Raw genomic sequence first — 12,653 nt, forward strand, 5'->3', positions numbered from 1 at the left:
CTCATCTGCTCCTTACCTTTACTCCCCCTCCTCGCCCGCTGGAGGAGAAGCATTGCTCCCCATCGCAGGAGGTCTCTTTATGCAAAGCAGGAGCAGCGTATAAACAACCCCGCGCGGCAGAGACTCGGCTTATTTATTATTAAGCACGGTATTACCGACCTCTGTACTTCCGCCAGACGTGATAGCCACTGACAGGCGGTGTCTACGGGGGACAGACGGCTGTCCTGAACGGTACGTGTTGACATGTGCCACGCGGCCTCTCCACGAGGCTTTGGTCCTGAAAGGAGACAACTCGCCCCGTGCGGAGCTCATTAAAGATATCAAGCTCCATAAACCTCCCCCGAGGCTGATCTCGTTCTTTCTACATCCCCTAATTCACACAGGCTAGCTAGCCATCCAGGTTGTGACCCAGTGATAAAAGAAAGAAAAAAGAAGAAGAGGTTTCCTTAAGGATGCTGCCTCGGGTTATGACATCATCACACAGAACATGGTACAGGAAGAGGATTTAGTTACTCTACCGCAACTTGGCGGGGTGCAGCATACCAAGACCAGGGGAAAAATAGTCATTCCTCATTACACTCAAAAGGACAGCTGTCAGGGCGTCTGGGTAGTGTAGCGGTCTATTTCGTTGCCTACCAACACGGGGATCGCCAGTTCGAATCCCCGTGTTACCTCCGGCTTGGTCGGGCGTCCCTACAGACACAATTGGCCGTGTCTGCGCGTGGGAAGCCGGATGTGGGTATGTGTCCTGGTCGCTGCACTAGCGCCTCCTCTGGTCGGTCAGGGAGCCTGTTTGGGGTGGGCTGGGGTGGGGTGGGGGGGATAGCGTAATCCTCCCACGCACTACGTCCCCCTGGTTAAACTCCTCAGTGTCAGGTGGCGACTCCACATGTATCAGAGGAGGCATGTGGTAGTCTGCAGCCCTCCCCGGATCGGCAGAGAGGGTGGAGCAGTGACCGGGGACGTCTCGGAAGAGTGGGGTAATCGGCCGGATACAGTTGGGGGGGAGACATTAAAAAAAAAAGAGTACACTGGACTTTCCCTTATTTGACCCTGTAGAGGACAGCATGTAAGAGTCATCACATAGCAACACAGTAGATACATGATTAAACCAATGACCTTGTGACCGGACACACCGGCGAAACATTTCTTCATATTGTCATCATGCGTTGCTAGACTCTGATGACACAAGCCAACAGCTCGATCGTGTAAATAACGGGAACATTCTTGAAAAATGCAAAACGCATAATCATGATTCATGACCGTGACCTCACTGTGTCATCAGCTTCTGCTCAACCGGGCAGCTGTCCTCTGGGCTGTGACTCATCACTTGCAGGATGAGACGAAGACAATATCTGAAGTGGGACTCTGAGGATGAACCAAGGATGCTTCCGATTCTATTTTTTTACGCAATTATTGAAAGCGTGCCATGCAGTGTAGAGACATTTTCAGTATGAAACTGTTGTATGGCTGCATCGTGCTACACATGTACACAAGGAGACCAAAACACACGGACGGTTTCCAGCTTGCTCTGGGACTGCCACCAAACCTGAGTGTTTGCCTGACAAATCCCACTCAAGTTGCTTTTACAGTAAATCCAATCATCCTTCCCAGTGAGAGAAAGGATGTGTGTGTTTCTGGGCCTAGTGTGCCTACTCCAATGTGTGTAAACAGACATGGCTGTGAAAGGTAGTAAACTTGTGTGTGTGTGTGTGTGTGTGTGTGTGTGTGTGTGTGTGTGTGTGTGTGTGTGTGTGTGTGTGTGTGTGTGTATGTGTGTGCGCGTGCTTTTGGTACGAGCATGTGAACAAACTTAAATCTGTGATAAATCTATGAAACCTGGGGGTCAGAGGTCGGGTGCGGTCAAGGGAATTATCATTTATCGGCAAATTCGAGCTATTAATCAGTTTGACAGGCTCTCGTCTCCAGCAGTGTGGAAAATAGAAAGGGGGCGGGGCCACTGAGCCTGCCTTATGACCACTTATATGAGTATGTTCACCGAGGGAACGATGTAGCACGGCAACATTAGCCTCCCGTGGTACTCTAATGGATGGCTATAGCATGTTTATCTACTCTAGGGGGGAAAAAATACACATAAATAAATGTGTAACTGATTAAATAATTCATCTCACTCGTGACAGATGGGAAATACTGAGCACCGAGGCTTCAACTTACCATGCCAACAACGTATTACTAGCTAGCTATACCAGCCACCTTCACTCTCATCCCCGTTAAGTCTTATGAGGACGGCATATGTACAGTATGTATGTTTGTGTAAGTGACCGTGTATATATATATGCACATGTATATGTCCTCTGCATGGTGACTTGTATGACATTTTACAGCCAACGGAGAATGTTCACAGATAAAAGAATGAGATAGGGTAAGAAAATGAAAAAAAAAATAAATGAAGTGATGTCACAGGTGATGACTTGGTCCTTACGATAAGTGGATGAACAAACCTTTAACGTATCAAAGGGATGACTTTCTTCTCTAAGTTACTGGCTATGACAGGAAGAACTGTCCTTTATCGATCTCAGTAAGCAACAAATGCCAGTGAAGAACGATTTAACTGTATTTGTGTGTTTTAAGTCTTCTTCTTCTTCTTCTTCTTTCAGCTGGTTGTTGGTACCATGTGAGGGCACAGCACCAATGGCAGCCGTTGTTAACCCGGGCTTTGACCGATCCCATATGGAGCCTCAACTGATCTGGTATGGTCTTGTCAATCTGTATAATGACTTGGCAAAGTTTTACATCAGATGCCCTTCCTGACAAAACCAATAACCCTATGGACGGGGGCAGAAGTAAAACGCTGGACGCCATCCCAGTATTCATGAACTTGCGCAATGGCAGCCGTTGTTAACCCGGGCCTTGACCGATCCCATATGGAGCCTCAACTGATCTGGTATGGTCTTGTCAATCTGTATAATGACTTGGCAAAGTTTTACATCAGATGCCCTTCCTGACACAACCACTAACCCTATGGACGGGGGCACAAGCAAAGCGTTGGACGCCATCCCAGTATTCATGGACTTGCGCCCATGCCTGTCACCCTGCTGTTTAAGGACAAACTTAAAACTATTTTTTAATTTACTTTATTTTTTACTTTTACTTTAATTTTACATTAATTAATTACTTTAATTAATTGAATTTAATTTTTAATTTATTTTTTTTTTTAATTACAATTTTTACAATGACAGTTACAATTACAATTTTAAATTTTGCTAATTTAACACAAATATTATTAAATAGCCATAATAATAAAAAATTCAGCACTTTCAACCAGAAAAAAGAGGTGAAAGGGAAATATTTTTAAAGGTAAGGTAGTCCACTAACCCCAAAATGTTTTGCCATTGAATGAGCTAATAGGAGTGAGGTGGACAGACTAGGGGATACCTGAGACATTATCATTACATGCACTCATCCCCCCCACACACACCTTTTCTCCTAATTGTACTTGGCCAATTACCCCACTCTTTTGAGCTGTCCCAGTCGCTGCTCCACCCCCTCTGCCAATCCGAGGAGGGCTGCAGACTATTAAATGTCTCCTCCAATACATGTGGAGTCGCCAGCCGGTTCTTTTCACCTGACAGTGAGAAGTTTCACCAGGACACATACCCACATCCAGCTTTCCACCCGCAGACACGGACAATTCTGTCTGTAGGGACGCCCGACCAAACTAGAAGTAACATGGCGATTCGAACCAGCGATCTTTTTGTCCAAAGCAACTTACAGGAGAGTCTGCGATCAGCAGGTATAGTTGAATGTCACCATCTGGCATCATGGAGTGCAAGAGAGTAATCACATCCAAGCTAAGAGTGCAGGTCAAGTGGAGTGTGGGAGCGCACTTAGAGCATTAAGAGGCAGGAGAAAGGAGAATCAAAGTAAAAGTAGATGCACACTTTCTTATGGGGGGGGGGTTAACTACTCAGCTGTCTCTAGGCACACTGGTATGTAATTATGTGTGTGCTTGTATATCTACTTCTTTGTTTTTGTTTATCCAATACGACACAACAGCTTGCATGTCTCTGTTTCGCTGATCTCCTACCTCCGAGAGAAAAAAACGCTCTCCTCGATGTTCAAATTTTCCCAGAACTACTGCAGGACAGATGTACGGCAGAGACACAAGGGCCATTGCATGAAAGACTAACAAACGACTACCCTCCTACACAAATAAACAGTGTAATCAGACCGACGCATGGCATACTGACCGACTTGGAGGACTCCAGAGATCCAGATGATAGGGTGTCCCGGCTGCTGCGGCTCTTGGAGCTGAGGTGTGGCGAGGAGGAGGGTGAGTCATCGATGTATGGCAGGATGTCATGATGCCTCCTCTGCTCCTCTGCCCGGTCTGCATCGTAGCCGTACGTAGGAGGGGTTCCCGTAAAATGCCCATCTGCAACAGACGAGAACAAGATGTCATCAATCCCACTTCCCTGCTTCTCCGTATTCACATTTCTGCTTCACCAGAGAGTTTGCCGAGCAGGGGAAAGATGGAAGAAAGGGTAAACTAAAAAATAAGGGAAATTCGGTGGGTTCAAGACCGCTGTGTGTAAGAACTCATGTGGAGGCAGCCCAGATCCTCGTGTTAGTTTTATTCTACTTTGTTTCACACAGTTTATATTTTCTATTGTTTGAATTTTCTAAAATCCAAAGCAAATAAGGAACTTCATAACATTTCCTTTGAAAGCAAATATAAATAAAGTTAATTAGTATCATTTTCTTCATTACTGTTGTTGTCTCTGAAGATCACAGACATGGCCAAAAAATGGCCACGTTAACATCCCATCTGTACAGACACTGCACTGTGGGTGTATTGTAGTAGTGACTGGGTGTATAACTGAGTAACTGACACGAAAAAAAATGCTAATTAACGTTAAGAGAGACAGACAGTAGCCATCACTTCCTCAATGGGGATCTGTTCATCCACTGAAGGAAGTCAGTTAGTTGTATTTGTGATTTTCTTTGCTTCCAATATGCAAAATGTTGCTGTTTTTGAGCTAAATGTTCATGTTTTTGTCTTCAAACGAATGTATTTTGAATGCTTTGGCGATACAAATGTCAATTTTGTCATTTTGCCAATAAAACGCAAAGAAATTGAAAACCGAAACGGAGAGAATGACTGAGAGAGAGATGGAGACAGAGATGGAGAGAGAGAGTAAGAGAGAGAAGGAGAGAGAGTAAGAGAGAGATGGAGAGTGAAAGAGAGAGAGAAAGAGATGAGCGACAGAGAGAGAGAGATGAGAGATGAAGAGAGAAAGAGAGAGATGGAGAGAGAAAGAGAGAGAGATGGAGAGAGAAAGAGTGAGAGAAAAGAGATGAGCGACAGAGAGAGAGAGATGAGAGATGAAGAGAGAAAGAGAGAGATGGAGAGAGAAAGAGAGAGAGATGGAGAGAGAAAGAGTGAGAGAAAGATGAGCGACTGAGAGAGATGAGAGAGATGAAGAGAGAAAGAGAGAGAGAAAGATGAGCGACTGAGAGAGAGAGATGAGAGAGATGAAGAGAGAAAGAGAGAGATGGGGAGAGAAAGAGAGAGATGGAGAGAGAAAGAGTGAGAGAACGAGATGAGCGACAGAGAGAGAGAGATGAGAGCGAGATGGAGAGATGGAGAGAGAGAGAGTGAGAGAGAGAGATGAGCGAGAGAGAGATGGAGAGAGAGAGAGATGAGCGAGAGAGAGAGAGAGAGAGATGAGAGAGAGAGATGAGCAAGAGAGAGATGGAGAGAGAGAGAGATGAGCGAGAGAGAGAGAGAGAGAGAGAGAGAGAGAGAGAGAGAGAGAGAGAGAGAGAGAGAGAGAGAGATGAGCGAGAGAGAGAGAATGATCGCCAAAGTTCATACAAAACAATCAGCACTCTGTCTGCATCTTTACAAGCCAGTTTTCTCCCACATTTGCATTGACAGTAAACTACACACACACATACACACCCACATGCACACACATGCACAATCTCTCTCTCTCTCTCTCTCTCTCTCTCTCTCTGACTGACTCACTGTCTGAGACACACAAGTGTACACAGCTGTTTGTGAGTCAGTATCAAGAAACATGACACGTTTGAGGAAAACAGAGCATCTCGTGTCTCTCCATCAGAGAATTAAATGAAATACAATTACCTTGTCCTACTCTATTTTACACATAATGCAGCGACAGAGCATTTGACTACGGCTTTTAAAGGTGTGTACTTCTTTTCCACTCATTTTCACAGTACACCTATCCCCTCTTCTCAACCTCCTCAGCCTCTCTCTCTTTCTATTTCAGCGATTCTCCACCTTTCACACCGGCACAGACACCAACACGTGGTGTCCTGGCCCGGGTCATGCTGCTGTCACACTCATGAGTCAGGCCATCGGAGTGAGAGAATGACAGAGAGAGAGAGAGAGAGAGAGAGAGAGAGAGAGAGAGAGAGAGAGAGAGAGAGAGAGAGAGAGAGAGAGAGAGAGAGAACCATGCTCATGTATAACTAGGGCCTGCCTGACCTTCAGCCCACCTACTGCCTGCTCCGCATGCCTGCACCAGCCAACTGCCCGGATGCGTGCACGTGTGTGTGTGTGTGTGTGTGTGTGTGTGTGCGTGCAGGGCAGGGGGCAACATAGAGGGGTGCAAACACTCACTGCCCACGACGAGCAGCGGAGCGAAGGACATTTCACGCCGCCTGTTTCACCAGGCCCTGCAAACTGCAAAATAGTTTGCTAGTCCTTACAGGCAAGTGTGTACTGCTTTGGTTTGTTTGCCGCCGCCTTTTACTAAATCAAATTTGCAGCTTGTAATTATTATCAGACTAGCTTGGTCTAGCCAGAAAGGCACGAACTGAGGGAGCCTCTTGGACGGGAGGCGAAACGTCTTCACGGATATATATACCGAGTCCAGTTGCACTTGATTCAACTCCTTTGGTTGGTTATTATGCAAAGCACTCTGAATTGCCTTGTTGCTGAAATGTGCAACACAACTAAATGTGCCTTGCCTTGTTGTGCTCGGATCATGTTTACCGTTTCTTACATGCATGAAAATTGGACAAAAATCTAACAGCTGGAATCAATAACCCCAGCATGTTATTGTTGGGTTATGAAGCCCGTTTTACTGGTTCAGTTTTGGTTTTCTTTCGTGTTATTGCCACACAACTGAGCCGAGCATGTTGTTACAGGACTTCAGCACGAGCACAAGAAAGTATCTTAAGGAACTCATTTAGCGGTCAAAGCCCCCCTCCCCCGGGGGGGCTAACTAAGCAAGGGGGACCACTTTTTCTCCCCCAGTTGTACTTGGCCAATTTACCCCACTCTTCCCAGCCGTCCCGGTCGCTGTTCCACCCCCTCTGCCGACCCGGGGAGGGCTGCAGACTACCACACGCCTCTTCCCATACATGTGGAGTCGCCAGCTGCTTCTTGAGGAGTTTCACCAGGGGGACGTAGTGCGTAGGAGGATCACGCTATCCCCCCCCCAGGCCCCCCCTCCAAACAGTCACCCCGACCGACCAGAGGAGGTGCTAGTGCAGTGACCAGGACACATACCCACATCCGGCTCCCCACCCGCAGACAATTGTGTCTGCAGGGACGCCCGACCAAGGCGGAAGTAACACGGGGATTCGAACCGGGGATCCCCGTGTTGGTAGGCAACAGAATAGACCGCTACGCTACCCGGATGCATGAGAACGCCTCTTAAATGTCCATTTTCCTTCTGTACTGCCCCAACCTAAACTCCTTTTTTCCCCCCAACAGATCCTCTTTACAATAGAAGACAAGTTTGTTTGCATGGTCAAAAATCATAAAGTTGTGTGAGAGGGCGCTATACTCACAACTACAGTCAGTATAATGTATGACACCCCCTATCCTTAGACACCCCCTATCCTTAGACACCCCCTATCCTTAGACCCTCAGCTCGGATAAGAAATAACTCTGCAGGCAAAAACCTACCAGGAAAAAAAAATGGGAGCGACTTCAGCAAGAGCTGAAGAGCAAAAGCAATAGTTGTTGAATGCAGAGAGTACACAAGAGCCACAGATTTAAAATATACAAAGGATTACACACAATGTGACGTGAGACATAAATTATAGCGAGGCAAGTAAAAACGTACTGAATTAGAACAGGCAACGAATATATAAAAACAAAAACAAACACACGTACAAAGACTAACATAGCTACATGGCCAGTTTTGCATACTTTCCATGCAGACACAAACACACCCACCGACCCACATACACACCCTAATTCCCTCCACAAAGAGGAAAAGAAAGAAGAAAAGCCGAACAAACACACACACCACAGCGTAGTTCTGCCTCCTATCCCTCTCGGAGGAACACTTGAAGACATATCTCATTCCTTCCTGAGCGACAGACGGACAAAAACTGCCGGCGTCAGCTCCCGGGTGAAACGGACACAAACAATATACACCCAAAAAACGGTTTGCATGGAGAGAGACCTATTTTAGTGAGACCTATTTCTGGTGGCCCAGTGGTTAGCGCTGTTGCCTCACAGCAAAAAGGTCCTGGGTTCGAACCCCAGGCCGTCCCAGGTCCTTTCTGTGTGGAGTTTGCATGTTCTCCCCCGTGTCTGCGTGGGTTTCCTCCGGGTTCTCCGCTTCCCTCCCACCATCAAAAAGACATGCATGTAAGGGTTAATACTGCTGCCTGAGCCCCTGAGCAAGGCAACGGAAAAACCTAGAGTGGGCCCCCGGGCGCTGCAGCTGCCCGCTGCTCCTATACAATAGGATGGGTTGAATGCAGAGAACAAAATTTTTTTGTAACCTGTACAATGATGAAATAAAGTGGCTTCTTCTTCTTCTTCTTCTACTACTTCTTCTAGAGCAGGTGGGTAACCATAACAACATTGGGAACAGCAGGTGTTCTGCAACATGTGGCTGTTCCTGAAACTTCATCACAGGCAGGGCGAAGTTAAAGGCATGTGATGCGAAACTGATTCTTGGACGTGACCTGTCTCAGATGTTTAGTTTTTCCGCTAAAATGTACAAGTTAAGGATTTAATATTTGGTAGTTATCAGCAAATGCTGAATCATTTATTCTTAAAACAGATTTTTTTTATTACTTTATTAATACCCATGGTATCGCCGCATTTAACCCATCCTAGCTGTGTAGCTAGAAGCAGTAGGTAACCGCCATGTGGCACCCGGGGACCAACTCCAGTTCTTCTCCCATTGCCTCCATCAGGGGCCCAGACAGGAGTAATAACCCTAACAGGCATGTCTTTTTGATGGTGGGAGGAAACCGGAGAACCCGGAGCAAACCCACCGCAGACACGGGGAGAACATGCAAACTCCACACAGAGGACGACCTGGGATGACCCCCCCCAAGGTTGGACAACCCTGGGGTTCGAACCCAGGACCTTCTTGCTCTGAGGCGACCGCGCTAACCACTGGGCCACCGTGCCGCCGTCTTAAACTTACATTAAGAAATTGCTATACTCTGTTGTATAGATATTATCCAGGTGTCTTCTGATGAGTAGTATGGAGGTGGACTAGGCTGGAGTCTTTCCATGTGTGGTCTGACAGTTTAAGGGAGACCTGGGCCATTTTAGTGTGTTTAGCCATCGTCTTACAAAGAGTGTACAAGACCCCAAGTTCTGCTATCGTCCTCCACCACCTTGTCCAACTCTGCACTCCCCATCCGGTCTGTTTAGTACCTCTTCCAGCACTCTCTGACCTTCTCCTGCCCAACACCAGACCATGAGGCCTGACTTCAGGTAACTTATTACATCATCAAGTGAAAGTCAGGAGAACACGTTATGGTGATTGGATGTGCCACGAGAAATATAAGAACAATGAAAAGGGCAGGCCAGGGTTTGGGAGAGGAAGGATGAGAGAAATAAAGGGAGGGGCAGTCAGAGAGACTCTTAGCGGCAGCATCAGATATCCTGGATGGGGGAAAATTGCTTCTCCACCCCCATTAGACTTTACCACCGGCAGGGTCATCGTAAATTTATGCAGACTGCTGACACATTTATTGGCCTCCACCCCAGATCATCTAACCACCGCCACCGATATAACACCACGTCTTTCATTCTCTCTCTCTTACACACACACACACACACACACACACATACACGCATATATAGACGGAGTAATACAGTCACACCCGCCTTACTGCCCCACCCAACCACTTGGAGCCTAATGTCAGACTACAGTGCCAAGGGCACCCCTCTTTTAATTCAACCACTGGTCTAGATAGCGGAATATAATCAGAGATTGAATAGTGTTTTATATTGGAAATGTTCCACGTTGCTAGCTGCCATAAGTCCCCACCCCCACCACCACCCCCCACCCCACCCCCTACATGCTCTTCATATACGGTGTATTGGATGAGCTAAATAGATTTAGGGGAGCTCATCTTATTAAAGAGGCCAGGTGTGGGTCCTACTGATGAATTGGGACGCCCCCTGAAGCCCACAGACACAATGTGTGTGTGTGTGTGTGTGTGTGCGTGTGTGTGTGTGTGTGTGGGGTGTGTGTGTGTGTGTGTGTGTGTGTGTGTGTGTGTGTGTGTTTACCTGCGTCTATATGATTATCAATTCTAAAATGTTTGCAGTTTTGGCATCCAGCCATCTTAGCGGTCTAATCCATTCCCTACCAACACGGGGATCGCCGGTTCGAATCCCTGTGTTACTTCCGGCTTGGTCGGGCGTCCCTATACAGACCCAATTGGCCGCGTCTGCGGGTGGGAAGCCGGATGTGGGTATGTGTCCTGGTCGCTGCACTAGCGCCTCCTCTGGTTGGTCGGGGCGCCCTTTTGGGAGGGGGGGGGTACTAGCGTGATCCTCCCACGCGCTACGTCCCCCTGGCGAAACTCCTCACTGTCAGGTGAAAAGAAGCGGCTGGCGACTCCACGTGTATCGGAGGAGGCACGTGGTAGTCTGCAGCCCTCCCCGGGGTCAGCAGAGGGGGGTGGAGCAGCAGCGACCGGAAGAGTGGGGTTATGGAGAAAAAGCGGGGGGGGGAGGGAGGGATATGCAGTTTTATTGCAAAAATGTCTGTGTGATAGTTTGTGTGTGTTTGGTGGGGGGGGGGCAAGAGAGTGGCGTGGAGAGCTGAATGAAAATAGAAAGCTGTGGGAATATAAGTAAAGCCTGAGCTGGAGCACTGCTGGGGGGGGGGCAGACACGCCGTCGGATGAACTCGAACGCGGCGTTACTGTGGTAACAGCGCCTGTGCAGCAGCGCAGACACTTGACAGCCGTTAACTTGATAAACGCCGCCAGTGTCTTGTCATTAAGGGCAGACGTGGCGCTGTGATTTGTACGCGCGCCTCTATTCTTGAACGCTGGGCTCGGCACCACGTACACATGGGAATACAAGGGTGTGGGCCTTCGAGCCGCTCAGACTGACGGGGATAAAGACTCCTGGCGTCCGGGTGGCGTGGCGGTCTATTCCGTCGCCTGCCCACGCGAGGATCGCCCGTTTGAATCCTCGCGTTACTTCCGGCCCGTGCTACTTCCCCCCACGGACACGATTGGCGGCGTCTGCGGGTGGGAAGCCGGATGTGGGTACGTGTCCTGGTCCGCTGCACTAGCGCCTCCTCTGGTCGGTCGGGACGCCTGTTGCGGGACGGGGGGGTGAAGGGGGGGTAGCGTGATCCTCCCGCGTGCTGAGTTCCCCTGGCGAAACTCCTCACTGTCAGGTGAGAAGAAGCGGCTGGCGACTCCACATGTATCGGGGGAGGCGTGTGGTAGTCTGCAGCCCTCCCCGGATCGGCAGAGGGGGGTGGAGCAGAGACCGGGACGGCTCCGAAGAGTGGGGTAATTGGCCACGTACGGGCGGCCTGGTGGCGCAGTGGTTAACGCTGTCACCTCCAAGTACGAAAGTCTTGGGTTCAAACCCCGGGGTTGCCCAACCTTGGGGGGGGCTCATCCGAGGTCGTCCTTTGTGTGGAGTTTGCCTGTTCTCCCCGTGTCTCCCCGGGTGCTCCGGTTCCCCCCCACCATCAAAAAGACGTGCGCGTTTACTCCCCTCTGTGCCCTTAACCGAGGTATGGCGAGACGAACCGGAGTGGGTCCCCGGGCGCTGCACGGTGCCCCCCACCCCCACCCCCCACTGCTCGTACCCACACAACTAGGTTGGGTTACATGCAGAGCGCAATTTCCCTACGGGGATCATTAAATACGTCAGATATCAAGTACAACTGGAGAGGAGGAAATGGGGGACAAAAGAAAGAAAAGAGTCCTTTACTTTCACTTCATACTACTGCTGCACCCTTCCGCAACCACTGCGCATCCCTCCCGAAACGCATGTTGTGCAACGCTTCTGCACATGCGACGCGTCTCCCACGCACGCGCTGCACGTGCAACTCCTCACCGGCCAGAAGGAGGGAGAAGCGAGACGTCTCAAATCGAGTCCGCTAAACAGAGTCTTTATAGATGCGCCGCCTGACCGGGACCCCTTTCCGTTACGCCGTTTACCTGCCGCGTGTTTCTGCCGTCTGCTCTTCTACTCGGCGGGACCCTCGGGGACCGCGTGAAAACTGCACATCCCCAACGCCAAGACACTCCTCATTAGCATGTGTGTGTGTGTGTGTGTGTGTGTGTGTGTGTGTGTGTGTGTGTGTGTGTGTGTGTGTGCGTGTGCGTGTGTGTGTGCGTTCTCTTTATTTTTTTATCATTCATCCCAATTCCCAGAAAAAAAAACTGTCTTCGAGATCCGTCTTCCTGTTCCCATT

The 12,653-nt window shown here is 48.9% G+C and overlaps 1 protein-coding gene across 1 annotated transcript in view; it reads right to left on the minus strand.

The window, feature by feature from the left end:
- LOC130121617 (breakpoint cluster region protein-like) overlaps positions 1–12,653 on the minus strand; it is a 90,885-nt gene that overhangs the window by 3,521 nt on the left and 74,711 nt on the right. The window contains exons 2-3 of the mRNA XM_056290459.1: positions 4,212–4,396; positions 3,734–3,847 (exon numbers count right to left, since the gene is read on the minus strand). Of these exons, the coding sequence (XP_056146434.1) occupies positions 3,734–3,847; positions 4,212–4,396 (299 nt within the window). The remainder of the gene's footprint in view (positions 1–3,733; positions 3,848–4,211; positions 4,397–12,653) is intronic.

Source organism: Lampris incognitus, chromosome 12 (assembly GCF_029633865.1).
Source record: "Lampris incognitus isolate fLamInc1 chromosome 12, fLamInc1.hap2, whole genome shotgun sequence".
Classification (NCBI taxonomy): Eukaryota; Metazoa; Chordata; class Actinopteri; order Lampriformes; family Lampridae; genus Lampris; species Lampris incognitus.